Source organism: Corvus cornix, chromosome 13, assembly GCF_000738735.6.
Source record: "Corvus cornix cornix isolate S_Up_H32 chromosome 13, ASM73873v5, whole genome shotgun sequence".
Classification (NCBI taxonomy): domain Eukaryota; kingdom Metazoa; phylum Chordata; class Aves; order Passeriformes; family Corvidae; genus Corvus; species Corvus cornix.
Window position 1 is genome coordinate 12,563,349 of NC_046343.1, and position 27,777 is coordinate 12,591,125.

General features: G+C 42.5%; 1 protein-coding gene across 6 annotated transcripts; it reads right to left on the reverse strand.

Annotated features, from left to right (window-relative positions):
* Positions 1 to 1,088: 1,088 nt before the first annotated feature.
* MATR3 (matrin 3) lies at positions 1,089 to 27,285 on the reverse strand. 6 transcript variants are annotated; one of them, XM_039559931.1, is made up of 15 exons: positions 26,830 to 26,904; positions 17,813 to 18,895; positions 13,420 to 13,481; positions 12,774 to 12,815; positions 12,420 to 12,523; positions 11,769 to 11,821; positions 11,158 to 11,283; positions 10,440 to 10,565; positions 10,085 to 10,255; positions 8,701 to 8,832; positions 7,386 to 7,429; positions 6,526 to 6,916; positions 4,529 to 4,922; positions 3,827 to 3,948; positions 1,089 to 2,361 (listed from the first exon to the last, which is right to left on the reverse strand). In XM_039559931.1, the coding sequence occupies exons 2-15, from the start codon at positions 18,701 to 18,703 to the stop codon at positions 2,311 to 2,313; spliced, it is 2,709 nt and encodes a 902-aa protein (XP_039415865.1). In that variant the 5' UTR covers positions 18,704 to 18,895; positions 26,830 to 26,904; the 3' UTR covers positions 1,089 to 2,310. The 6 variants fall into 6 exon arrangements, with proteins under 6 accessions (XP_039415865.1, XP_039415863.1, XP_039415866.1 ...); XM_039559929.1 differs by lacking the exon at positions 26,830 to 26,904 and adding an exon at positions 26,467 to 26,752; XM_039559932.1 differs by lacking the exon at positions 26,830 to 26,904 and adding an exon at positions 26,658 to 26,694.
* Positions 27,286 to 27,777: the final 492 nt, after the last annotated feature.

The window sequence follows — 27,777 nt, forward strand, 5'->3', positions numbered from 1 at the left end:
TCCTCAGAAATTACCCCAGGGGCTGTATTCTCCCTGACCTTTGCATGGAAACAAAAGACCCTTGGCAAAAGCAGTGGGTTTGATTTAGTTTCTGACATGTAAAAGCATCCTTACACTTACACCTAGGAATACTTTATGTTTAGACACTAAACATGATGTACACGTTTACATGTACACAGGTCAGCACTCACACAAGGTACAGGATCAGCACAGGTATTAGCTAACAAAAGGCTATTTAAAAATTAAATGTAGTATTTCAAGACATTAATCTTAATGCACATTGTAAGGAAACTTAAAATGCTTGGGGACGATGAAGACCTTTGAAACAAATCTCTCAGAGTGAAGGGGCAGCTGCTCTGCAGCCAAGGCCTGGCTGAGGGACTCCGCAGCCTCTCAGTGACAGGCGAGTGACAAATGCCACCCTAACTGGGGCTCCAAGCCCATCCCTGGGACTTAGTTCTGTTCCAAGTGCAGGGCTGCTGCTGCCTGTGATTTCTTTCAGGGGCCTCGAAAAGCTTTAGATTCTATCACAGCCTGACATTTAATCCATTTCCTACAAACCCAAACAACATTTTGCATTCTAATGAGTGTCGTCAGTGCACAGAGCAGGAGCTGCTCTCTGTACAAGGATGAGTCACTGCCTGGTAAGACTTCATTAGGATGTGCTATTTAAACAAACCCTGCACGGGAGCTGCTCCTCAGCACCTCTCCCCTCTCCAGGGGCCCCAGAGAACCTGCTGCCCTCACAGGAGGTGGCTCAAGCTCTGTGAGGGACTGCAGCCCCTTGGGGGAGGGTGCAACACAAAGTCACAGCTGGAAAAACAAGTTCTCAAGGCCTGACTTGCACACAACAGACTGTCCTGTACCTGCTGGGTGTGTCTGCTTAACGACATTATAACTTCATCAACACTCAGCCTCCTGCATCCCAAACCCCTTCCAAGCCCCAAATCCTCACTGGTGGAGGCTCAGCCTGGAAGAATTGGGCCCAGTCTCTTTTATCCGCATGAATGCGATGTGGCTTCAACTTCAGCTTTGATGAGAACACCCCAGAACTCCAGAAATAAAAGTGTCAGCAGAATATACCTACCAGAGTTTTAACAAGTGATATTTTAATTTGTTTGGAAACGCAAGAAGGTTTAGGAAGAGAAAGAAAAGTTAAGCGGGAAGCTGCTGAAGCACAGGTGTTAAAAACATGCACATTTTAAAAAGAGAGCTCGAGTTTTGGTGTGGTGACATGACACAGGATAAAGAGTTCAGCAGACACACTGGTTAACATGCCAAACATCTATAACAAATCACTGTGGCCTAGCTTTGTTTATTGGGAATCACTTTAGTAACCTGAAGTCACAAATAAGCAGTAAATAACAAAAACTACAGATAAACACAGGTTACACATGCAAATTCCTGTTCACATCTCACATGTGCAGGTACATTAAGAGCACAGTTCTAAAGAGTCTTGACAAAACCAGGTTTTAACAAAAAAATGGTGTTAAAATGCAAGTATGAAACTTCCATGTGAAGAATATAAAGATACCTTTGTCCCTTTCAGGACTCCAATGCTGCTTTTGATATACCAGAGATGTACGACAGCGACGAGATTCAAGTAAAAGCAGGAGAGCTCGAGGAAATAATACTGGTCAGAGAATGGGCATTTACTTCTCACTAAAAATACACGGAATAGCTGAATAGGAAAGTCTAGCAAGAGCTTAGGAAAAAAAAATCACAAAGTTGTAAAGCTGACTAATCACTAATTTTCCTATTTGCTATAGATAACAGCAGTGACATTAAAAGAAACTCCAATTCAACATTTAAAAATGCAACTTACATTTAAAGACTTTTCCAAAGTGAAATGCAATGACAGCCTTACACTAAAAATCAAATAGCTGCTAGGCTCAGACCAAAATACGGAATGTTCTAGATAAAATAAAAATACAGTGTTACTTTTCATTTTTTATTCAGAATGGAATTGAGAGACAATTTCTGAAGCTTGAAAGTAGTAAGTTTCATTTAAATGCAGTTTTCTTCTCATGGATGAGCCTTCCACAAGGGTGCAAGGTTTTTTTCTCTGTAATAGCTTGAAGTGTCAAACAAAAAGTTGTTGCCATTCTCACATTAAGAACAAATTGTTGTCATTAACTTAACTGCATATGCTTTTTGCTACAACATTTAACACATGAACAGACCTATAATGCCTACTGTATCTCACTAGAACAAAAAAGAATACAGTAATTCCATCTACTACTTGTACTGCTTTTAAAAAAGATTAACATTAAAAACAAAGCCACGTTTTTCTTACATCCTTCCTTCTTTTTAAGCTTCTTTCTTTTGCCTGTAGTCTTCTGCCATTTTATCCAGAATTTTCTGTTGAAAGAAAGCAGTTATATTTGGGATATATTTAAAGAGTTTCTCACAGGCACACCATAAAGAACAGAACCATAAATCCAATTTCAAAGTTTAAAATCTGTGAACATTAATTGCAATTGCAAAGGTCATAACTAACAAGGCTGGCACTTCTCCCTACCCTGAAGTGGAGTGGAGCTCTCCTTCCAAGCCAAGGGAATTCCTTCCCCTTGTCCCACTTACCTGGGTGGAATGGGCCCTCTACAGAGGCAGAGACACAACATCTCCCCTCCCTGGAGAAGGGTTAATTTGGAAGCTTGATTAATTTGTTATCATTTTGATGACATTTGGTAGCAACATCAATTCACCTATTTAATTCTTCCCGCTCTCCAAGAAAAGGAAACTCCCAGCTCCAGAAGAGCCACTGTGAAACAGAAGCTGCATTCCCCTCTTCCCTCCCCAATTCCAAACCCCACCATTGTCCCACAGTCACCCACGAGCAGCTCACTAATCATTTCTACCATGGAAAAAGCAAAGCAAATCATGTTTCATTACAGTAATACAGTTCACAAATTGGCATTATTTCCCCCCTTCCCTTTTTACATCAAGGCTTTAATGCCCCATAAGCAGGTACCTCAATGGAAAAAAAAAAGAAAAAAAACACTATGGTGATGGATGAGGTGGGTTTTCTTCCTACGAGATCCTGCATGGGAACTGATTTTCTGATCTACTCCTTCACAGTGTTGTTTGTCTGGTGACAATTTTTGTTCTATGTGCCTTCCTGGGCCCTCTGTTTATTTAGGGTTCCCTGTTACTGCAAGAAGGCAAGTGTTTGGAGTCTGAGGTGCCACATTCTCCTCCTCTGTCAAGCCCCTGGGTTTTGCTTTCAGCTCAGGGATCAACCAACTGCCACGAAATGCATTAATGTGACACTGCAGGACCATCAGAATTCCTTTGGGATTGCCCTTTCCTGGAGGTGATGTTTGCAGCTCACAGTATGAGGTTACAGCAGCAGCATTGTCACTCATGCCATGCAATCATGTGATACCTCATCCAGATAGAAACTGTAAAAAATGCTCACAAAATCAGAAGTTGCAAAGGTTTTGTCTTTTTAAACATATAAAAACTTCATCTTAAGCTTTGCTGACTGGTTAAAAACACTCTCTAAGGGACAACTGGAAGGGATCTGGGCCATCTGTTTTTACTCTGCATCGCTACTTCTAAGCCTGGCCTTATTCCAATTGGAATTCCCTCTTTAATCCAAATTTACAAGGTAAAAAAAAATGCTGGAGCCCCTCTTTAAACTGTGTATTCTGCATATTATTTTCACAAGATGAAGTTTTGGAGAGGTCTACCTAGAGTTAAAAGTTATAGAGTAAGCCAATTTCCACTGCCTGAAGGGTAATTTTATTCTCAGTCCAGTCTCGTTGAGCTCTATTCCCCAGAAAGAATCAAGCCATTTAAAATGAACAAGTTTTTGCCTTACCTTCAACTTTTGATAATGAGGAAGGCTGCTGCAATGGGTCTTTTTTGCAACATCTTCATTTGTGTAGAACAGGGAACACAATTTGCAATAAAACCCTGTTTTGGGTACCACATAATTCACACCTAGAGGAGTAAACACCACAAAATAAACTAAGAGATCTACTCTACATCATTTCTTTTAATGTCATATGTCATTTCAGCTAAATCTTAAAACCATAATTCACTTTACATTAAAAGCTGCTTTATCTTTAAAAGTCTCTGTTTTAGTTTAGTCAAGCAGGGGCCTAGTAGCGCAGGCTTTTTTTTTTTTTTTAATTTAAAAAGCAACCTTTCAGATTAAGGGCCCATTTTATTGGTTCCTTCAAAAGAACTCACAATGTTCTGTGATCAGTTTTGGAGTATTTAACATGACTCTGAACTATTACCACTGTTGTGCTTTGTGCTAGCAATTGAATTTGTGTTGCTAGAAGATACCTCTTTCAATTTCTGCCTAAGGAAAGTGTTATGAAAAACGGTATGAAAATAAGGAAAAGAGAAAGAAAATACTCGGTTTAGGGCAGGAGTGAAGAAGGGGGAGGAGGGGGAAGCCCTAAAATGAAAGGCTATGGGGCAATGTATTGCCAAAAATAAAAGTCAGATGAAATGAGAAATGCTACTACAATGCGCAGAGACATTTTGGGAGAAGAAATGGAAACAGCCTTACCAACAGGAATGTTTGGCTGGTATGGCCCAATCCTAAACTCATCTGGGACAAGAGGTTTCTCTTGGACACTCTTTGTTTCCTGCTCGCCCTGGGGGTCTGTGTTTTCCTGGGAATTCTTCTCAGTATCCTGTGCTGTCGCAGCATCAGAACCTTCAACGCTCTCAGCCTTGGCATTCTCTTCGCTTTTAGTTCCGTTTTCTAACGTTTCGTTCTCCTGCTCCGGCTCCTCTATCTTGTCCACCTTGATCTCTGCCAGGCTGTCCTCGTTCTTGCCCGCAGCCTTCACTGCCAGGCCCGACTTGCGGAGCTTCTGGTGGTCCAAGTCCTCCTCGTCGCCCACCTCGTCCAGGGTGACGAAGCCCTCCATGCTCCGCGGGAAGCCGCCCACGTAGCGCTGCGGGGAGAACGGGGCCTCGTGTCAGCTCAGGCTGCAGTGCTCCCCTCAAACTCTCCTAAGCTTCAGAACAGAAATACCTTCTCCAAACTCTTCCTCCAAGACCTGCCTCGCTCACTCAAACTGTTACTCAAGGATGCAGAGGTTTATCCAGATCTTTTTGTACCCCACTGCCCCAGAATCAAGGATTCCATTTCAGAATGATTATTTTTTTTTGCATCAGGAGTGGCCACTGTTTCACCATAGCAACATGATTTCAACTTAAGAACAGAGACAAAAACCACTTAAATCTCTTAAGCTGAAAGTTCTTTTAACATGAGTACCTTAAGTGAAAGTCATTTTGGAGCACACAAATTTTGTTTCTATTTGAGAGCCCCATAAGATCCTTGAATTCATGCCTGACTAGAAGGTAAAACCTTACCAGAACTATTCTGTCCCTGCTAATGGTATGAAAGTTCATTAAAAATAATTAAAAGCTCTTTTCAGCCAGTAGAAAGCTTAGAGCATCCACATATAAAGAACCACCAAAACACAAACAAAACCAAACAAAAACCAACCCAAACCCCACCAACCACCCAAACTGTGAAGGCCTCTTAAAATCCAGGTTTCATTAGAAGAGGGACTGTCTAAATCCTGTATTTTTGGAAGTGTTCCTGCTGATACAGAGGTACCACTATTCCACATACTTAACAGCAATTGCAAGGACTGAAACAGCACTAGCTTTGTGAATGCAGGTCTTCAAGGAATGAAGTTTGGGTCTGAGGCAGTTTATCACAGCCAATGCCCACATGCTAATAAGGAGCACTAAGAAAACCAGGAAATGCCATTTGCCTCGCCAGTATCCATCTCAGCACCATTAACCAGGCTCCTGACAAGGATCCCCCAAAACTGAGATCCATGCACATCTCATTCATTAATTAGGAACATGCCTGACTTTCTTGCAAAACGACATTCCAAGTCAACAAATTACTAAAACTTTGCACACTACTCCATGGAAGTGAGCATGATTAACAAAGCAGGTAGGACATAAAACCCACAAGAGTGTGAGATCATGTGGTGAAAAAAAGGGAATTCACAGCAAGTAGCCTGTGACTGGAAACACCTTGAAACCAATTGTTTTCTTTCTCCAGTGGGAAAGGGGCCCTGGCTAACTGCAGATGGCCCTGCCTGTCTCTCAGTGTAAGGTGTAGCTGTACATACAATTCTGTCCAAGCCCAGATTAGCCTCAAGTCCCCAGTACATTACTTTTTGAACATCATTTCTGGGCTCAAGGGTAACTACAGCCAGTTCTCTGAGAAACTGCTGGGGAGAACACAGTTCCTAGCTAAGTATCAGTCAAAAAAGGGGTGAAGAGAAAAGCAAGCAAATCCCCAGCAAGCAACAAGGGTAGAAGCCCACAAGTCAAAGGCTTCTGTCAAAACAGAACCAGGGATTGATAACTGAATCCATGTGCAAGTTACATCCAGTGAGACCTTCCATTTCCTTCACAGGAAGGTTTAACACCTGTTCCTCTCCAGAAAGGTGGTTTAAAGACCCAAAGAGGGGGGTCTGCAACAGAATGTATATGGGCTTCCCCCACTCAGTACCTCACAGTATGAATTACCTTTTTAAGCTTTTTCTTGGCTGCTGGAGTGGCCGCAACATTCCCCTCAGTTTTTACAGTTGCATCATCAGGTGTGTCCTTTTTTTCCTCAGTAGCCACATCAGCTAAATTGGCAACATCTGCATCCTCTCCTGCTGAGCTGCCACTTTCTAACAGTGCTGCTGCCTCCTCTTCATCCACCAGCAGCTCATCTTCAGACTCCAGAAGTAAACTGGGCTCATCTTGCTCTGCCTGTTCCCCACTTTTGGCACCTGAAGGCTCAGCAGCATCCTCTTGTTTCTCCTCTTTCGCTTTTTCTTCTGCATTGCCACTTTCAGGTTTCTGAGCAGCTTCTGTTTTGGACTTCTTATCACTGGGAGAATCTTTGCTGTCTGGGGAATATGTTCTCTTTCTGTAAAGAACAAAGAACATTGTTGCTTGTAAACCTGGAGAGAGTCCAGAAATTACTAAAGAAAAAGATCATATTTCTTTAGACAAGCCTGGAAACTATTGTGTTTCAGCTCAGAAAATGGAAGGCTGAGGGAAACCCTGAAGGACACCATTCTTCAGACATACAAAAGGCTGCTCCAAGGAGAAATTATCCTTACAAGACAGGACAACTGCTCGTGGGTTTAAATTGCAGGAAGGCAAGGCTAATTAGGGACTGCAAAGGATTTCCTGAGGAGCCTGAAGAGGCTGTGAAATCTCCATCGTTAGAGGAAGAGGGTGGGTAGTATATCATGAACAGTTCATCCCTGGGCACAACAACCAACCATCCGATCTCAAAGCTTGCCTGACTCTTTTGTACTGTTCTTATACTCTGAATAAGGTATTTTCGTATTTCTTTTAAACATCATTATGCTTTAACAATAGGAGATTACCTGGTTTTATCCTTTTTCAGCAGTTCAACTCCTTTGTTTGGAATCTAAAATAAAATTTAAAAAATCTGTGAGTCACAGCAGAGAATGACTTGCACAACTGTTGCAGCATTAATTCAGACCAGAATCCAATCCAGCCAAGTGCTTGCAGTTACATTAACCCCAGGGACTCTACCCATGCCACCCACCAGCTGATCAGTAAACTCTTTATTTTTTCTCAGACAGGACCTGACCAACCTAGAAATCCCTTGCCTTTATTCACAGTAATTACCAGTTATTTGATACAAAACAAATGGGATATCCTGCTCCAGAAAATTCACGTACAATTCCTGGTTTGTAGTGCAGGCACTGGCACAGATCAGTCCTAATCTGTACTCTTCTCTCTATCATTAGTGGAAAACCTTTAGCAGACTCCCACCACTTCACCTGTTTATGAATTACTGGACAGGAAATGTCACTTGTAGGCAGTAACAAGGAAATCTATTCCATCTGCCACTAAGTGCTCAATATGCTGCATTACCACTTAGTGCAACACTAAGATTTCTTCATGCTCCACAACAAAGCTGATTTTTCTAGGAGACAGCCTGACAGTTCAGATTTCTCTTGCTTTTATTATCACAGAACTTTAATATTATCACAGAATATTCTGAGTTGGAAGGCACCCATAAGGATCATCAAGCCCAGCTCTTCAGTGAACGGCCCACACAGGGGTTGAACCCACAACCCTGGCATTATCAGCACCATGCTCCAACCAACTGAGCTCATCTCAGTTTTCTACCTACTGTCCCAGTGTGATCAAGAAAGACTTATAATTGCATGAATATTACCCTGGTGTTATGTAAAAACCCTCCTTCAGTAAACCCTTCCCTCCTTTAAATGAGTGTGCCTCCAAGTTAACAAGGTGGAAAATGGCTGTGAGTTCTAACTTTTTAAAGTCCAAATCACCCAATTATAAAATGCTAAGTAATATGTTTTTGTTTATAATCCAATAACTATCTATTCATGACCCGCAGTGCGCGGTTTTTGACCCAATACCAGAACAGCCAGATTTGTGAAGGAGAAAAGATGAAGAACAAATCCATACCCAAAATCCTCCATATTGTTACACACATATATAATTATATCCCAGAAACCTAAATTCTCTAAGCCCAGGGTTCCAATATCTCCCCCTCTTGTTTAAGCCATGAGCACTGCTTTAGCTGCTTTTTTTAAACCATTGTCTGATACACTGAAGTAGACAAGATACAAGTACCACGATGACTACAACCACCATCGAAACATCTTCAACTACAATTAAAAAAGTAAAAACACTCCCTACCCTTAACACCAGCTTCTTGTACTTTTCAGATAAATCCACTTTCACACATCTGCCTTGGAACCAAAGCGCTTTGTTGGCACAGTGCTCAACCATGGCCAAAGCATCTTCTCTGGTCTCCATCTCGATAAAGGCCTGAAAAGATTACAACACACATTAAAAGGGACTCCGAAACACACAACACTTTTTCAGGCAAAGCTATTTAACTTAAAACACAGCACTTCCAAATACTGAAACAAAATGATGAGGTTTAATTACATCCATCCTCTCCAAACACTTTAACATTTACCCAAGTGCTCTGCAAACCTCAGCTTTTTAATTCAGTAACATCTGTCCCAGAGACAGTTCTGAAATTAAACAGGCATTTAAATAATCTGTCAAAAAAGTCACCATTACCTAAAATATGATTTCAATAAAAACGTATCAGGGCAATGAAACTCTTTATTTAGTGCTTATGTACCTGGGAATTTCAGGGGAGATGTGAAACTACCCCAGTGTTTTATTTTTGTTTTTGAGAGAAGCCTGAAACAGAAAGGCAGCAACTGCTGCTCCTCCAGCTTTGTGAGGAGATCCTCCTGGGAACAAGCCTATGGCACGCTAAGGTTGCTGAATGAGCTTTAAACAAACACATCTGGGTTAGAGTATCCTTGCCAAAAATCTGAAAGCTGTTTCAGCAGCCAACTTGTACAGCAAGGGATTTTGTTTTTCCAGTGAAATAAGGTCAGGGAGGACTTCCTAGGGGTCATGCAATAGTCTAGTAATTTTTCACTTTTCAAGTGTAGTATTAGGGGATTCAGGCACCCATCTCTTTGAAAAAGCAGTGGAACTTCCTATTAACTCAAGGGAGCAATGAACTGGGACAGTAAAGCTTAAAAAAATTAGAGCTAAATAGTTTAAACTCCTGTCTATTTATAGAAATCATGGCCGTGCACATCCAAAGCATTTTACTATACGCATGCAATAGCCTGTCTTCAAACGTTTCTTTTCTAAGCTAGAGCGCCACAGCAGGACTGCTTTTCTTTAGTTTTAAACAATGAAAAATAAAGGTTAAACAAAAGAAACACAACAGTGGAATATATTTGTTAATGTTTCGTAGGTAGTGGTTTTTCACCCTAAGACTCCAAGAAATCTGCATAATCAAATAATTAAGCCTCCATGCTAAAATACCTTTTTCCAGCTGAGGTCTGTTCCTGTTTTTAAAGCAGCACATATTCCAGGGACACTTCACAGGAAGCTCCATAACAACCCCCCACCTAGACAGATCCTGGGTCATTTCCAAACCTCTGCCTCAGCAAAAAGTACACATGTCTCAGCTGAAGGTGTGTAATGTCTTCATTCAGTTAAACTCCCTTCAAAGCCTCCCCCAGGAGAGTTCCCCTGCAGTTACCTGGCTTTTCATTCTCATGAGGATGTAGTTCTTAATCTTCCCGTAGGGCTCAGCCAGTTTGAGCACGGCATTGTCAGAGTATCCTGAGTGGGGCAAGTTGCTCAGGTGGATCACACGACCAAGTTCTGGTTTTGGTGGCTCGGTCTTTTGGTCAGGTTTACCCTCGGGTTTCTAAGATAAAAAGGGAATGACATTTTTTCAAGAACTATATATAAAATATACATGGATGACTATCCCTTGATTAATTTGATGCAACTGAAAAGTACAGAAATTAAGAGTAACTTAAACGCAGCAGCCTCATAGCCCTGACTACCCCAGATTAAAATAAGTGCTAAAAATAGCAGAAGTGTTTTACCTTTATTCTCTTGTATTTCTGTGACAAGTGGACTCTGACTGGTTTACCAAACACCAGGGCAGGTGTTGTTGAGTAATACTCAACTGCAGCCTGGGCATCTTCAGTGGTTGACATTTCAATAAATGCCTGAAATCATACAAAACCAAATTATGTGCTGCTCCTTCGGGAAGCTAATTTTGTTTCAAAATTTCAAGCTCTTCCATTCTGTCTTTTAAAAAGAACTGCATCAGAAATGAAAACTGCTTTTTGATTGCAACATGAACTGACTTGCAGAACTTGGTATGAATTTCAGATACTTTATTGAGGTGCACAAACAGAATTATTTTGTTTGTTTACATTCCACCTAGATTTGGATTCAGAACATTCAACTGCTTCCTGCTTTTTCACTTCTATGGTATTGCCTTTTTCCACACTTCAAAATACGACACACTGTATAATACAAACTAAGACCAAGTAAGTTTTTAGACAGTTTTAGAATAAGAGCAGAATGTGGTGTTGTTGAGAAAGCAATGAACAACCAACAAGGAGGAGATTTTTCAATATTTAAGTGAAAATGCAGTAGTGCAGCATTTCTGGAAACACACTCCTCCTTTCCCACACGACCCTGATGACAAAAGTCCCATCTCAACTTAGTAGCTGAGCAAGTCCTTTTACAAGAACAAAGCCCACCAGAGACACCAGGCAACCCCACCAGCAGTGCCCTGGGAGCCAACCTTACCTCATTGATTTTGTTTAGAATGAGGTGATTTGTAATTATCCCAAAGGGTTCAACGAGCTGAAGCAGCTGATACCTCAAGTTCTTTCCCCTCTGGAAATCCATGATGTGCACAACTCTGCTTGTTTCCTGTTGAAGACAAAGCACATGTACACAGCATGAAAAACCCCTGTACCAGCAAGCCTAGAAAGCTGGAAATGCTCTGCTCTAATGGTTTAACTTTTTATATTTAAAAAAAAAAATTGTATCTATCTTCACTAGTGACCACAACAAGATGCATACAAGAAAGGCACAGAATTTCTAGGGATTTCCAGAGGAAGATGCCTGCCATGCCAAAGTTGCCTTTCCCTAAGTTCATGTCCCAGAGCTTCATCATAAAGAGAAATGTCTAAAGAAGTTCTGTACGGTTTTGGAATAAGTATTTTTTAGAGTACTCAATACCACAAACCCCCAGTCTCATGCCAAAGCTTCAGTACTTCCACACAAATTCTAAAATCTCCCTTCTAAAGACAATCAATTCATTAACAAAACAAACAAACCCCACACCTTAAGAAAGCACAGAAAAATTACACAACAAGAATGTGCATTAAAAAAAGAAGAATTTTAATACTAACCACTCTGCCCTTCTGCATGTGTCTGGGTCCTTGCATATTTCCATTTCCAGCTCCTTTAACAAATTTAAAGAATGAACAAGCTTAGTTCAACCTGTAAGACTGGGATTAACATGTCTCATCAGTTCTTAAAAGATATGTCACTTGTAATACCAAACCAGAATGAGATCAAGTTCTAAAAACTAATCATTTCATTGCAGTCTAAAAAGGCTTTTAATTTATTTCAGAGCTCTTGTAACTTGCTATTCCAATTTACTTCTCAAATTCACTTGAAATAAGGGGGAAAACCACTTAGGACACTGAATTCTTACAAGTTTCACCCACCAAGTTTCCACCAACATGTAGCTACTTGGAAGACAGATAGAAAAACCTCCTAGACAGGAAAAAAATCCAAGTGCTAAACACATCTAGATTAATCTCAGTTAAAAATCACCAGCTGTACGGAGTTGGCAGCTGGCAGAAATGAGAAGTGTGGAAGTCAGTACCAGTCTTTAGTCCCTCCCTGGCCAAAGTATTTCAGTTCTACTGCTCAGAAAAGCATTTTGCTTTGTTGTTTTAAAACACTGGTAACAAATTAAAACAAGAGTAGAAAAACCCAAAAATAAACGTGGAAAGAAGTTAAGCCTGGTAAAGGTAGGTGCCTGTTGATGTTACCTCTGGGCCCAACAGGAGGTCCTCCAAGGTGGAATGGAGGTGGTGGTGGTCCCAAAATTCCCGGTGCAGGGTTTGTAGACTGCTGCAACATAAAAGGATCACCCCTAGAAAGAGGGGAAAACACAATGTCATTTTAAACCAAAAAACTGTGAAGCTTTCATTCACGAAACACCCTAATTTCTGCAGAGCTTCTATGCAGACAACTTAGGCTACTTTTACTCTGCCCTTCAGCTAGAAAACAGAGGGAGGAATCCATCTGAACCAAAGGTGGTGTGCTGTTTCACATAAAATGTTAGGAATGTCCTCTGCTTCAAATAAACAATTATAAATACTTCAAAGTTAATTACTACTTACATTCCATGTCCTGAATCACTGTCAGGATTCCATTCTGGGTATCTTAAAAGAAACAAAATTAAAAGAAAATATAAGAAAAATGCAATGTCCTCTACCTGTGTAACACTTCTCACCCAAGCAGTGATACCTGTAGGTGTAACACAGCTGCAGCACAGGCAACACTCCAGGCCACTGCCAGAGCCATGAAGAGCACTGATAGAAATGCTGCTCTTCAGGACAAACTCCCTACTGTTTGCAGAACTGCTGGTTTTACAACAAAAATGTCCAAGCTGGTATCAGTAACTGCAGTTACAACAGATTCTCAGCTGCTGAGATCCAGCTGTTACATACGCATCAGGATTCCAAAGCTATGAACTAGGATTCCTTTTTGTCCTGAAGATGCTCCAAGTTGTTTTTATTCCCTACAAGGCACAGTATGTTTTCTAAACCTGCTTTGTGCAACATAACCGTTACTTAAACTCAGGGAACACCCTGAGCTGGAAGGGACCCACAAGGATCATCCAGTCCAACTCCTGGCCCTGCACAGGACCCCCAACAATCCCAGCCTGTGCCTGAGTGCCGTCCCAGCGCTCCATGAGCTGTGGCAGGGCCGGTGCTGTGCCCAGGCTGAGCCCTCCTCCCCAGTTACTGTACTTCCAGTTCATACATTTCGAGCAGCAGCTGACAGCGGCGGCTGTGAGTCGCTCCATTGATGTGATGGTTCCACTCCTGCAGCAAAGTAAACAAGTCACAATTAGCAGCCACACATCAAGTCCTTTCTGCAGAGTCATGGCCTACAGGCAGTATCTTCTCTTCTAAGCTGGAGTTTTGCAGATCCATAGATAATGGCATCTGTTTGTGGTGCTTTGAAGAGACACTGACACTGGACCTACCTCTTCCCTCCTAACCTGAGTGAAAAGGCATCTGAGGGGAACAGGGCTCGCTCCTGCCTCAGAGTGCAAAGCTCCCTGGAAAACTACAGCCCAGGCACAGAGTGCCACGGCAGCCTTTGGAACTGAAGGCTGAGTGTTTGCTTGTCTTCAGGCATTTCAGAATTTCCTCCACTCTCTGCTTCATTCCTCAGACTTCTCGAGATTAATATGAAGTAAACACTCCAATTTTTAGAACCGTAAAGAGGCCAAGAAATTGCACGGAATTCAGAAAGGAAAGACTAAAAGAAAGTGCATAGCTAGGACAAACTACAAGTACACAGGTGAAATATAAAATATATGACCACTCGAGGGGAATTACCAAGGAAAAAAGTAGATCTAAATCAAGATGGTACAAAGGAGAAATAATGAAATTAAACCAAATCAGCCATATGAAACTTGTCCTGGTTCTGGTTTTAGCACTAGAAAGGAATGAGGGATTTCTACTTTTTCTCTGCAGACTGTTTTAACTACAAAGGGAGTTATTTATTTTAGTGCCTGATCTCTGCATCTTTACATTCTTGCAAGTAAGAGCACAAGCCTGTGCTTTATTCCCATTTGGGAACTGACAGAACGTCTGGAGTTTCCCTGCTGCACATCTGGGAGCCACAGCCTGACCTTCACGCTGCTGCTCCTCAGGGAGGAAAGGGACCCGCAGAGATAAACAGGGGGGACAGTAACTCAAGAACCTTGGGGCTGAAGGCTTTTTCTTATCAGCCATGTTTTCAACTATGAACACAAAGTGCAGTGGCAACTGCTTTATGTGGCTCTTCTTAAATGTCTGTTTCTGCTCAGCACCCACCAAGGATTTTTTCCTAATTCCTTATATCTCTCCACATTTTTGGTCTCTGCCACACTGCAGCCATCCTTCTGGGTACAATGAGACATTCCCAAGGCTCACTGTAGCATTCTCATATGTTAAATGCCTACCCTGCACTTCCCACAATGGAGAAAAACCTGGATTTAAGGTCTCTCATAAAGTACTACAATATTACTCCATGATGCTTCTGACAAGGAGCAAGATTAAATCATCCCCTTTATCAAGATGTAAAATGAGAGCACCACTTTTTCTTGTTAACTGCACAAGATGTAGGCTCTGCGACTATAAATAGGCTGCCAATTAGGATGAAAAATACCCACCAAAAAAAAAAAAATCTATGAACCATTCAATATGAAGTTTCTTTAGTTCAACACTTTCTAACAAGTGTTAGCAGTACACTCTAGAAAACAGTCCTTTAAACCCCAAACCCCTCTAGATTTGGGTGCACAGTCAGTAAAGCCTCGGTGGCTGGTTCTGCCAGACATAACATGCTTTGAATCTGTCTCAACACAATTTAAAATTATTCTAAACTGGTGCAGAAGTTACCTGCAAACTATAGGCAAAGACTGGGAGATTTAATTCTCATTCAAATGCTTTTAAGTTGGCAAAAAAGGGGGATGTGACTTATAACTTCAGATTTTTTTTCTCCCCCAGGGAACAACGGTAGCTCATCTACATTAACTTTTTATTACACAATTCTTAATCTGAATTCCCTTTGCTGCCTGCATCCATGTGGAAGTCTCCCTTCCCCAAGGTTTTGGGGCACCAGGTTATTTGTATTTACAGAAATTCATTAACACAAAGGCCCCAAGTTAAGCAAAAGAAAACCTGAACTGAGTTTCTGAAAACCCAGATTCCCCTTTGGCTCAGTCAATTGCACGCAAGAGGACATGCTGTTCCTCAGAAAATTAGGCCACACTCAAGCACCTAATTTTAGCCAGCCCTCTCTCAGGGCCACAGCCAGGCTCTCCCTCTGAGATGTACCAGGTTCAAGTGTTCAACCTCCAAATTCATCTGCTCGGGTTGCATCAACCTTTGTCTCTGGCAGGAAAACAATCCCTCCACGTCTAACACCTCATTCCCTGATAAAGGGATCAGGATTGACCAAACGCCTGAAGTAACTGGGGCACAATTTACTCCACAGACAGAAAATAAACTCAGTCCTAAAATATATACACATCAAATTACAGAAGCAATTAAGAACATCACTAAAATAAAAAAAAACCAAGAAGACTAATCTGCCAATTTAAGTTACACTAAGGCTTCCATTTAAACACCTTGCTTCCATTTAAAATACACACACGGCTTGATCAAACACTTAAAAAAATCTCTGATGTTTTTATTTGGAGGTGGGAATGAGATTTTTTTACTACAGTAATAAATTTACATAGTCCCAGCTATGAAAAGCATTCCCTTTCTGCTTTCCATAAATTTCGGCTCAAATCACATTACTTTAAAAGTTATGTTTTACTTGATTTGATTTTGTGGGAGACACAAATAAGGAATTCTGTAATGGTTGGGTATGCAAAGCAGAGGAAAGAAGGAGAGAAAGAGAAAAATTCTTGTGGTGACATGGTTTCTGAAATTAGAAACAGAGCCCCAACTTGGGTCATAAGAACCAGACGATCTAATCACAAATATTTTATAGTGTACTAGCAGTTTTAAAGTCAAAGCATATTCCTAAAAAAAAAAAAAAAAAAAAAGTTTTACATGTTACAGAAGAGGTCAGCCACTTAGGTTATATGCTGTTAAAAGAATTTGGTATTTCTCATACCTGGAAAGGTATTTCCATGTGGATATCCTTTCATTAGATCTGCACTCCAAAGCACACTAAGAGCCTTTAAAATAAAGAGCTAAAAAGACCCCTACTTACAGGATTACTGGTTGTCATCTTCAAGGGCCTCAGAAGTTAATGTTCTCAATCTAACCAACTGAAGTCCTTTTACAGAACTGAGCATGGCAGCTAAACTGTTAACACTTAAAACTTTTGTGAACAAAAATGTCAAATACAGGAGACAAGAAACCTGGATTACTGTGAGTATTTTATATAAAAAGTAATTAAAGCAACACAAGTTCATAAACTGTCAGATCAGGTGGAGCCATACTGCGTGTGCTCTAAAAGTGGTTTGATCCTTTCCTTGCAGGGACAGAATCATTCTTGTGTTTCAAAAAGATCAGATGTACAGAACAGCACTTTTTGAGAGGTAACTGTAAAGAAATGGTTAGTAACAGCAATTCCACATTGTATCAATTTTACAGTAATAGCATGTATTACGCTTTCAGTTGAAGGCCTTCAAGCTAATTAGCCACTAATTGTGACAAGAGGGGCACTGTATTAGCCAATTAGCCAATTAAATTGCCTAGTATACTGGAAATCAGCAAGATGAGTACATTGGAAAAGCTGAAAGTGAGAAGGCTCTGAAAATACCATCCGAATCAACAGGCCATTTTGAGTAACCTGCTTCCTTTGCAGAGCTGCACTAGTCATGGATAACTAAGAGGGAAGTCTCAGCATCACCGAACACACCCGAAGATCCACTCTACTTGTGAGCCAAGTAAAGAACACTACTAGGAACACAGAGCAGGATACTGCAACAGCAGACTGATTGCTCGGAGAGCCTACAGGGATAGATGCAACATGTGACAATAAAAAGTGAGTCTGAAGTGTTCTAAGAAAGTTGTGAAAAAAGGAGAAAAATGACGACAAATTTCAGCCATAGTATGAGATAGAGTGTTAAAGTGAAATTAAAAAGGCAAGAATGAGCTAATCTAAAACGTGGTTTTTAACTTTTGCAAATAAGTTCCAGGGCTCTACATTAACTCTTTCCCTCTGGACAGGGAAAAAGCAGAACTGTGCAAGAATGCATCTTAACTACATATAAATCAGCAATCAAGACAGATGTGGAGGAGAGCTGAAACTAGGTTCCGGAAGGGCACAGTAGATACACTGCAAAAAAACCCCAAACCAACAAAAAAATACCAAAACCCACCCCAAAACTGCTTGAATGCCAGATGTTTGTGGTTAAGAGAACATGTAGATGTAAAATATAAACAAGATATCCCAGTAGATGATAGCTGTTTGACTTGAAGTTAAGCAGTCTGGGCAAATAAAATACATTAATGTAAAGCCCTGGTTTACAATGTTTGTCAATAATTACCTTGCAAATAAACCAAGTGACTTTTTCACTCTCAAACCAACTTTCAGATCATTTCAAAAGCAACCAGGCCATAGAAATAATTAAAGAAATAGGTAAAAACAGAACAGATACTACAACGTAAAGGAAAATAGAAGTATCTGGTGCATAACTCACCTTATTAGAATGAACTGGCATATCACATATAGAGCACAGATGGGGATAACCCTTCGGTAAGAATCCATGGAAGTCTTCAATATTGCTATTTGGAGGAGCACCTCTCTTTTTCTCAAAGAGAGATCTCTCAGGACCAGGACCACGACCCATTCTGTCATACTCACTGTCAAATTTATGATAGTTATGCGAAGTCTCACCATAAAAAGATTCATCCCTACACCTTTCTCCATCTCTCAATCTGTCATCTTCATAATCCATTCTGTCATAATAACCAGATTCTTGAGAACGACTTCCATGGTCATAGTCAACCACTGGGTTGAGACTAGGACCACGATCATCAAAGCTATCTCTTCTAAAATGCCTTTTTTCTTCCCAATCATCCCTAGGTACTCTGTATGGTGGTTCCCGTGTGGATGATCTGCCATCTCTACCATAACCTTCTTCAGCTCTCCTCCTTTTAAGTTGTAGAAGGATCTGAGGCAAGTTTTCAGGAGTGATCTTGTCCTCGGGATAGCGACTCAGTTCATCTAAGTCTCTAGCAGACAGACCAAAGCTGGCCAAAATGTTTGTGGCCTGGTCTGCATCTCCACGGTGCTGAGAAGACAAAGGGAGCGGACCTCTACTTCCAATGTTAAATATAGACTGCAAATTATGGGAAGAGGTACTACCAGAAGACAGTGCACTATGAGATCCTTGTTGGTTCAATGAAGAACTCATTCCAAGATTCATTAAGCTAGCAAGGCGTGCAGTACCCTGGTTCATCCTTCCAAGAGATGCTGGCATATTTAAAGACTGGGTAGCAGCAGCAAGAAGGCCTATTCCTGCAGAGAGGTCACGCCCATGACCTTGTGAATCCCTACTCAGAGATGACTGCTGGAATGACTTGGACATTGTAGAACTAGAGCTTGTCTACTTTATGGATCAAAAAATATTCTTTTTTTTTTTTAGGTTTTTTTTTAAGATGGCTGCAAAGAGAGCTCACACTAGAAAGCTAGGCAAACTTCACTTCAAAAACGGTAACGCCAAGAAAGAGGATCAATAATGACTGCAGATCTTCTTCAAGCTGAGAAACACCAGACAATTCTGTAGAAAAACAAGCAGTTTTAGTCATAAATCCCTTTAAACAGATGCAGTTTTAAACTTATGCATCATGTTGATCTAAAAAACATTAAAGATCTCAATCTTACAAGGCTTTTATCACATAACAGATTCAAGAGGTACCCAGAACCTACATATATTATTGCAGATAAAAATACAGTAGTGTTTCCTATACATACTACTCTTCTTCCACAAAAAGCTACTTTCACACTGAAGAAAAGTGAATTTCAGAAGTTTGCGATGTCTGAGAGCATCTATAAAGTTTACTGACATGTAAGCCTTGATCTCTGGTTAATGGCTTTGTTCATACCCTACATTACTGTGCTGTGTCTGTGAGAAGAACACAAAAAACTTAGGCCCACAGAATCCAAGATGACTTTGGCATATAACACATATTTGAAAATGAAACCTGTACCACCACAGAACAGGACGAAAGGAAGTTAAAAGTAACTGAAGTTTGGGCAAAAAGTTTCTGCTATAAGATCTGTAAATAAGACCAAACATAATATTCAATCTTTATGCAGTAAAATTCCAATTACTGATGTGAAGACAGATGTGAACAAGAAAAACAAGTTTTACATTTTGCAGGAAGTAAACAAGACCTCTTGTTCCAATTGCAGTTACACTGCTAGCAGCATTTCGGAAGGGATTCTTTACTCTGTTACATGGCAGCTGTGACACCAGCCTGTACTCTCAGACCTCAAACTAAACAAGGTCAGGCTTAGTGCTGGGATGGGAGACCCAAGGAAAAACCTGCTCCTGCAGGAAGAGAAACCAGTGAGTCAGGAGATGGCACAACATCCCAGCAGCCCTGTCTCATACCAGCACTGCCTGGCTGGGGCTGGCACTGATACCATGACCACTTGTGGGAGTTAAAGATCCTAAAACACTGCTCACAAGAGAGACATGACTCTTTGGCATCCCATTAAAATACTAACCTAGCAGTCAAATATTTGGTTCAACTGCATTTACATGAAGTTTAAACTAAACAGTGTATCAATATCCACAGCATGCTGCAATGAATATATTTCATAAAATGTTCTTTTAGTGCAGAGCAGAAATAAACTGTAATACTTCACCCCATCCTCCTCCAGCCTTGGGACAGATACACAAAGTTTAAAGCAATGCAACACATGGGAAAATATTCTAGCAGGAATCATCTGTTCTTGGGTCCCCAACGCCTCAAAGCCCTCTCCGACGTCGGCAGAGCAGTTCTGCTTCTCCAGCACTGCCACTGAGGAGCACATCAAACACAAAATCACTTGGAAAAGAAACAGGCACAGACTGCACAGCTGCAAACGAAGTCAGCTCCCAAGAGAACAGGTACATTTGGGGAGGAATGGAAAGGACAAAATGAAAGCAAGGACTTTTCCTTGAAGAGACCAGTTCTGCAGAAGGCAATGGCTCTTGTACTGGAAACAGAAGGAAAAAGTCAAGGTTAGGAATAGGTCTCTATCCCCACTGCCTGCTCAATCCACAGCCTGTCCCAACAGTGCACCAAGCTGAATAGCACTTGGGTTTTCTTTCTCAGTAGCAGCATGTTACAAAATTAGCACTTATGTAAAAAATTAATGGATTCCCTGAAAAATACACAAAACACACATAACTCACGCAACTCTACCTTTGCAAAGTAACTCCTTTATACAGTTTGCTACGTACTTTGTTATCAGTGCATCTGAACTGTTATCAGTGCATCATATCAGTGCACTGATGCATCTGTTATCAGTGCATCATTTCAGCTATGTTTTTAAGATTCACATACGCTGGAGTCATTTAAAGGAAGCTTAACTGTGTGACATTTGTTAAGAATAAGAGATTGAGAAACATGGGGATAAAAATTAAGTTTGAAAGTTCTGAGGCAGAAGACAGAAAAACACTGTAGAAAGCTTCAGAGGAAAACAGTAACACAAGAACACAGGGGAAGCATACCAGGCAAATTCTAAGGGAGATGTCCCAGAGAAAGGGGCCACACTGGAGGACACCTGAACAGAAAGCATTGAAAAACCGTATTGTAAAAATCAAGACTCTTTTGAGTTCAAACAGAGAGGAACTCTAATATTCACCTGGGTATCATGCTTTTATCTTACACTCATTCAGTATTCTTCAAAGCACTTTTATGACAATTTTACAAGTTAATCCTTACTCACTCCATTTTTACACCTAAATTTCCTCCTAGTTCATTCACACACTTTCAGAATGGTTTGAAGCTGAACTTACTGGGTTCTTCATGAAATCAAGTATTCCAGAGGGCTTTCTGAGCCTGACCCTGCAGCGATTCAAAAGACACCCCTGCAGTCAGGACAGGCTCACTGTGTTCTGCTCTTAGTGCAAGGACCCACACTATTCAAGTTTCCACTAGATCAGGAAAGTTCTCCACTTTTCAGGAACACCCTTTCTCTTTGAACAAATGGTCCCTAATCCTCTTGTCACAGCTGTCAGCTGGCAGTTCATTGTGTGCTGCTCTGGAGAGATTAGCAGGGAACAAACCCCATGGCACCAAGGCCTGGCAGGACCAGGGCTACAGGGACCGATGGTGCCATGCTGAGACCCCACACCAGAGCCTTTACAGAACCACACCAGGCTCCTGCAACTGCAAATACCCAGGGAAGGGGCAAAGGGAAAAATAAAAATAGGAAAGATGGGAGAAAAGGCAAGACAAAGACACAGAGAGAGACAATCTTATGGAAAAGCATGAAGTGGGACAGTAAGACAAGTGTATGATGAAGACACAGCACAAGCTGGCAGTTGGTGCTAAGTCAGGAAATGCCCCACACTCAATCAGGTATTTGAGTATTTAAATAAACAAGTTTGAATATCCTCAAAAAACCACTTTTATCACACCACTCATCTTGCAATGGCTGCTGCACTCCACTCCTAACCAACCCCATCCTTTAAGACCCGATGAAGACAATGGAACGAGGTGGGGGAAGAACTCTACCATCACACCAGAGGATGTTTAACTTCCACATGGTCAGGTTTAACAAGATCCTAAGGCAGCACTTCCTGTGCTGATTGCTCCGGAGAGGTTCCACAGCAGTATCTGATAGAGACAGGTTCCCACGGAGCAGGGCCAACTTCTGAGAGAGGGTGCCATCAACTGAGTCACAGCAACAAGACGGGTAGGACTGAACAGAGCTGCCTCGAGAGCCAGACACGAGTTAGTTGAAAGTGTTATGCTAACTGTTCTCCATGTAATTTCAGCTACACTGGGAACAGACAGGCTTTCAGATACACCTTTTTTTAAGATCTGTGGACAGAAATTTGGCCATATTAAGATTTGAAAATATATAATATAAAGCAATCTTGAAATAAGTTGAAAGTCAAAATGCTATTAGATTTCCAGACAAATGCAGACAATGAAAACAATTTTTATCTACAAGTTGCAAAAGAGTTTTCTATAAAGGCAGACAACAAAAATAAGGAATTTGAATCCTACAGAGTACAGTTATCAGAGCCCAAAACAAGGCTGATTTTCAAACACTATAGAAGGTTTTTCTTTTAGTGTAAAACTTAACGTATCTTTTCAATAAAGCTTACAAAACTCTTGCTCCAATATTGTTTTGACCTGAGAACGGTTTAATTCAGTGAATTCTTGGAATATATTGATCATGCTGAACACAATAACCTCAGCTTGTCACCTTTTACAGAACACCAATAGACTGAAAATAAGTCCTCAGCTCCCTATTCCTTCTGCCACTCTCAGGGGGTTTTAACCTATGCACAGTTGTTGTAATTTTAATGTTAATCTTGCTCTTAGAACAACTCATCTTTTACCCATTCCTCTTCCACTATGTACAGAAAAAAGTCTTAAAAATGAAAAATAACTGTTTTCCCTTTCTAGTCAGTTTCACTTTCACTTCAAAACACATTGAATTAAAACAAATAAATTCAGTTATGGTAAAAACATGAAATTATCTACAAGCTGAAAAGGACACCCTCATTTTGTAAGAACACAATGCTTTTGCAGACCATATACCCTTGGGAAAAAAGTCTCATACAAGTTTTTGGAAGTCTGCCCTTTGGATAAAGAGCTATAGGTCTTCCTTCTCACTTACACATCATACTCGGTGTGGCAATCCCTTCTGCCATGGAAGAATTCTTATGCTTCTTGGCAAAACTGGCTCCAGCACATCATGGCAAAAAGGGTTATTGAGGAAGAAATCTGGAATTTTGATAGGCAGCCCCCCACGCTGCTCTGAGAATTAATGGTAGTAAAAACAAGAACTTGCAAGGAAATTAGAAGCAGATGTTATCTAGTTGCTGAATGACCAAGTACAATGGATTTCACATCTAAGGGATTAACTTTTGGACAATACAGAAAAGGCCACTGTCTTTCCAAAGGCAAAGGAGGAATTGTCCAGCAACCTTAGAGAAAATGCAGGTTCTCGCTCATTTCAGGTCACAGTATTCAGAGTTGTTATTTAATGTTGCTGTTTCACATGCAAGAAAAGCACTCATTCAAGCCATCTCAAAGGTCACGGCCTCAGAAACTTCAGGAGCACCTGGCACACTGGATGTACACTTTTTCTGGGCACAGATTAGCCAGTCTGTTTCAGGCACAACAACTGGAGGAGTTTCAGTTCTTAGGATTATGTTTAGCTTCATCCCAGGGACTTCCTTGATCAGAGGAGCACAAAATAATCTGAGAGCTGAAGTGACTGTAACAGAGGATTGCTTCAGAACAGAGAAGTGTGACATCTTAACAGGCATATTTACCAATGGGGAATTAAAATGACTGGCTTAGCAATCAAGAATCTTAAAAGAACTTACAGTTTTCAACATCTGAATGCAGAAAGGAGCACTAAAAGAGACTGGTTTCCTATTTCTGCTCATTATATAATTTAATATATTCAACCAGCCCTCTTTTGTAAGAAGTGCACTTAAAAAGTGCATTTATTCCTTTACAGGAACAGAAGTGGGGGGAAAAAAAAATCCAAGGAACAGCAGAGAAAGAAGGCAAAACCCATGTATTTTTGGAAAGGGAAAGAAGTAACACCCAGAAACAACAGGTAACTGCTGTCACTGTGGTAACCACGTCACAAACACATGATCACCTCTATGGCTTCCAGCCATTTCCTTCTACTGCTTTCAATCCCACTCTGACACCTTCAGAGCCCCCACTCTCCAGTAAGATATATACACACAGATTCCTGCAGCTACAAAAAGCTCCATGGAGCCATTAACAGAGGGGCTCTGCCAAAACCAGTCTCCGTGGAACACTGTGGGATCTCAGCTGGAAGCTCTGGTAACACAACTGTGTGTCCACGCACAACGAGGGTACAATCCTCCTCCATTCCCACCAGGTGTGGGGACCAACAGCCCCTCAGGCACCAAAATTCTGACTCCAACCACAGAACATATCACAATATTTTATAAACAGGTCATAGAGAAAATGATCCAAACCCACACCAAATTTTACCTTTAAAAAAAAAAAAGCCCAAAAAAACAAACCAAAAACCCCACACAGAACAGTTCTGTGTTCTGATCTGGAAAACTCAATTTCTGCCTGTCTCCTGGCATGTCCAGGGCTGGGATAAAATCCTGTTCTTTCCCAGCTGAATTCCTGCACGAGGCTGCAAGAAGTATTCTAGAGGCAGAGAAAAATCAAGGAACTGTTTCACTGGTTCACTGCTCAAAATAAAAACCCTTTTGTTGAAATTTTGACTGCACAATATGGTACTTAAGCACTCACAAACTAAATTAGTTCAGAAATATCATGAAGTATTTGCTTTTGTTTTCAAGACTTGTTGACTCAGAGAGCTGATGAAGAAAGGAACCAGCACTGAGGCTACAACAAATCATAAATTAACAAACTGAATGGAAATAATTTCGTTGCAACTCTGCTTGCAAAAGCTTCTCCCCCAGATCTGCTGAGGCACCCAGAAGCCTGTCGAGTATTACATTACAAAGTACCTTTGTATTCACCAAATCTCTCAGCAGACATGTGCAAGTCCCAGCAAAAGGCAGCACACAGCATTTCCCAATTTCTCACCAAATCAGTCCTGAATAAACCAGGTGGCTATAATATAACAGTTGTATGGAACTTCAGTCTGGAGCCCCAAAGACCGACTCTTCTTTCTCCCCTCTTCAACTGATTTTCAGTTTTTATCTTCAGGAATGTGGATATTCACATTTTAAGGACACATTTAGAAATTTCTCTGGGGTTTTTTCCCCCCACCATTTAGTTCCAAGATGTATGTAACATCAAGTGCACAATGCACAAGTACAAACACTGGTTTATCACCTCACAAGCATGTCCAAGGCCTGAGTGCCAGTATCCTCACTCAGAATTCAGGAATGAATCATTTTGGGAAGGTTTTTTTTTATAGAATTCAAGACAGAAGCTCACTAATTTCTTGGGAATACAATAAAAATGTTAGTATGTTCCACTGTATTTAAAAAAAAGCAATTTATCATTTTAGCACGTTGAAAACTTAAATACATTAATATGTTTTTTATAAGTATGAAAAGATCAGATCACTGGATCAACAGATTCTTTGTAAAGAAGTTTCTGAAAATGCACCCTTTTCTTCTCCCCATGAAAACTACACAGACTGCTTTAAGAAACTCACGCTTTTGACCAGAGCTGCTCCCTACTTATCTGACTCCAGGAAGTCAGGACCACCTACAGTTCAGAAGGTTCTGAAGAATTTAATGCAGAGTAAAAAGAAAAAAGGTCCTTCAGCAGTTTGAACCACTATCAGATACTTTTTTCCCAAAGGTCTGCATCGTGGAAAGAAAAACAGCCACACACTTGGAATCTGAGGGATGGTTCAGCTTTCTTTCAACAGCGTAAATGCCTCATTTATCATTTAACAAAGCAGTTTTTCAGGCTCTCAGACACTTCTTTTCAACTTCTGCTTGTTTTCAGAATAGGTGAACTTTGTATCTCGTTACTTTGACTCTGGAAGAAGAGTACGTACATTAAAAAAACTGAACATTATCAATCCACCACAGGAAGAAAAAAAAAACCCGCAGCTGGATTTGTAACCACAGCCTGAATTATAAGAAAGTGAAACTGAGTAGAAAGAGGAATCAAACGGCTGGCTGCACTGTCAGGAATCTTGTTGCTCAATTCATTAACTCCTAACGCCAGATAAACATCAAAACCAGCAGTTTTTGACTCTAAGGGCCTTCAGAGAGTTAAGGAAGGAGGGAGGAACAACGCCGCCTGCGAGGCCGCGGCTGGGCCAGCAGCGCTGGCAGGGCGCTCGGGCAGCTCGAGGCTGCGGGAAGCGCAGCTGGAGCCGGGTCACGGCTGCAGTGCCGAGGGGCCGAGCAGGAGCCGCTGTCCCCGGGCCCGGGGGGCGGCGGTGGGGAGGGGGAGTCGGGGCTTTGTTCGGGCCCGGCGCGCCCGCAGTACCGGCTGGCGGCGGGAGGGGGCGCCCCGGGGGCCGCGGCACCGGCCGGGCCGGGCCTGCGCGTGACCGCCGCGCGCCCGCCCGCGCCCCCGCCCGCCGCGCGCTCCTGCCTCACCCCCCCTCACCCCTCACGGCGGAGCGGCCGCCGCCGGACCCCGAGATGGCGGCGGGCCGGGAGCGCGGCGCCGCTCCTACCTGCGGGCCGGCGGGGACGGAGCGCGGCGGCGGTGGCGCCTCCCGCTCGGTGCGGCGCCAGCGGCGGGGGGAAGGGGACGGACGAACGGCGGGACTGAGGGAGGGAGAGAGGGACTGAGGCGGCTGCGCGAGCTCCGCGCGCGCCTCGCCGCGCTCGCGAGAGCACGCCCGCCCGCTGCCCGCCCGCTCACGTGCCCGGCGGCGGCCGCCCCTCTCGGCTCCGGTATCGCCGGTGAGTCCGCGCCGCTCCCACCGCTGGCCGGGACCGCCCGCCCCGCCCGCCGAGAGGGATGTGGGGTGTGGGATGGGGACGGGGAGGAGGCGCCGCCGGCACGGCTCTCGCGAGAGGTGGGGGCCGCTCACCCTGCTCTCGCGAGAGCGCCGCTGCACCGCGCGCCGCCAGCCCGCCGCCCGCGCCCCGCTCATTGTCCGCGCTCCCGCGGGGCAGCATGGGATGGCGCGGGGGGCGGGGCGCGGCGGCGGCCGCGCCCCCTGGCGGGAGGGGTGCGGGCTCCGCGACCGCGGGTTCGCGTCTCCCCTCAGCCTCCGCCGGGGAGCTGCACCGCCGGCAGCGCTGCTGCGGGGTGTGTCCTGCGTATCCACGGTATCCGGAGTATCCAGGGTGTCCAGGATATCCGGGGTGTCCGGGATATCCAGAGTATCCTCTGCTCCCCAGCGCCGTTCCCTGTGTCCCAGGGCACACTCACGGGCACCCAGCCCCGCCCTGCCCAAGGCCGCTCTCCTCAGCACAGCGCAGGTGTCACCATGGCTAAAATATTCAAAACTGGGCTCTCGCTGGCTGTGAGACTCGTTAGAAGATTCTGGTAGAAAGGCCCTGCGGTCGATGTGCGAGGCTGTGCTGCTCCTCTGATCCCACATTGCCACCTGGTGCTGGATGAGGAGTGGTCCCTGTGCTGCGGCCCGCCTGACACCCAGGGCTGTCACCAAGTACTCGTGCAACCCGGCAAGTACTATTCGTTATTTGGTTTTCTTTCATAGTCAACATCTTTCTTCCCTATTTAATTTTGTGCCTAAAGAACCAGTCTCTCCATCAGCCTGGAAGCTGCTGTGTTCCAGCAGCTTTACGAAGGCGAGGGTTTGTATGTGAATTAAGGGAAAGCTCCAGGGGAAAGGAAAAATCTGCCTGTACAATTCATCACAGGCTGATTTTTCTTCTCTAGATGTGGCTGGAGAGCACAATGAAACAATAACACATAAGGTATTTTTAAAAAATGGAAGTGGTACACTATACATGTTGAAATAATATGGAAGTGCTCAGAGAACAATCACAAGAAATCCAGCTCTTAACAA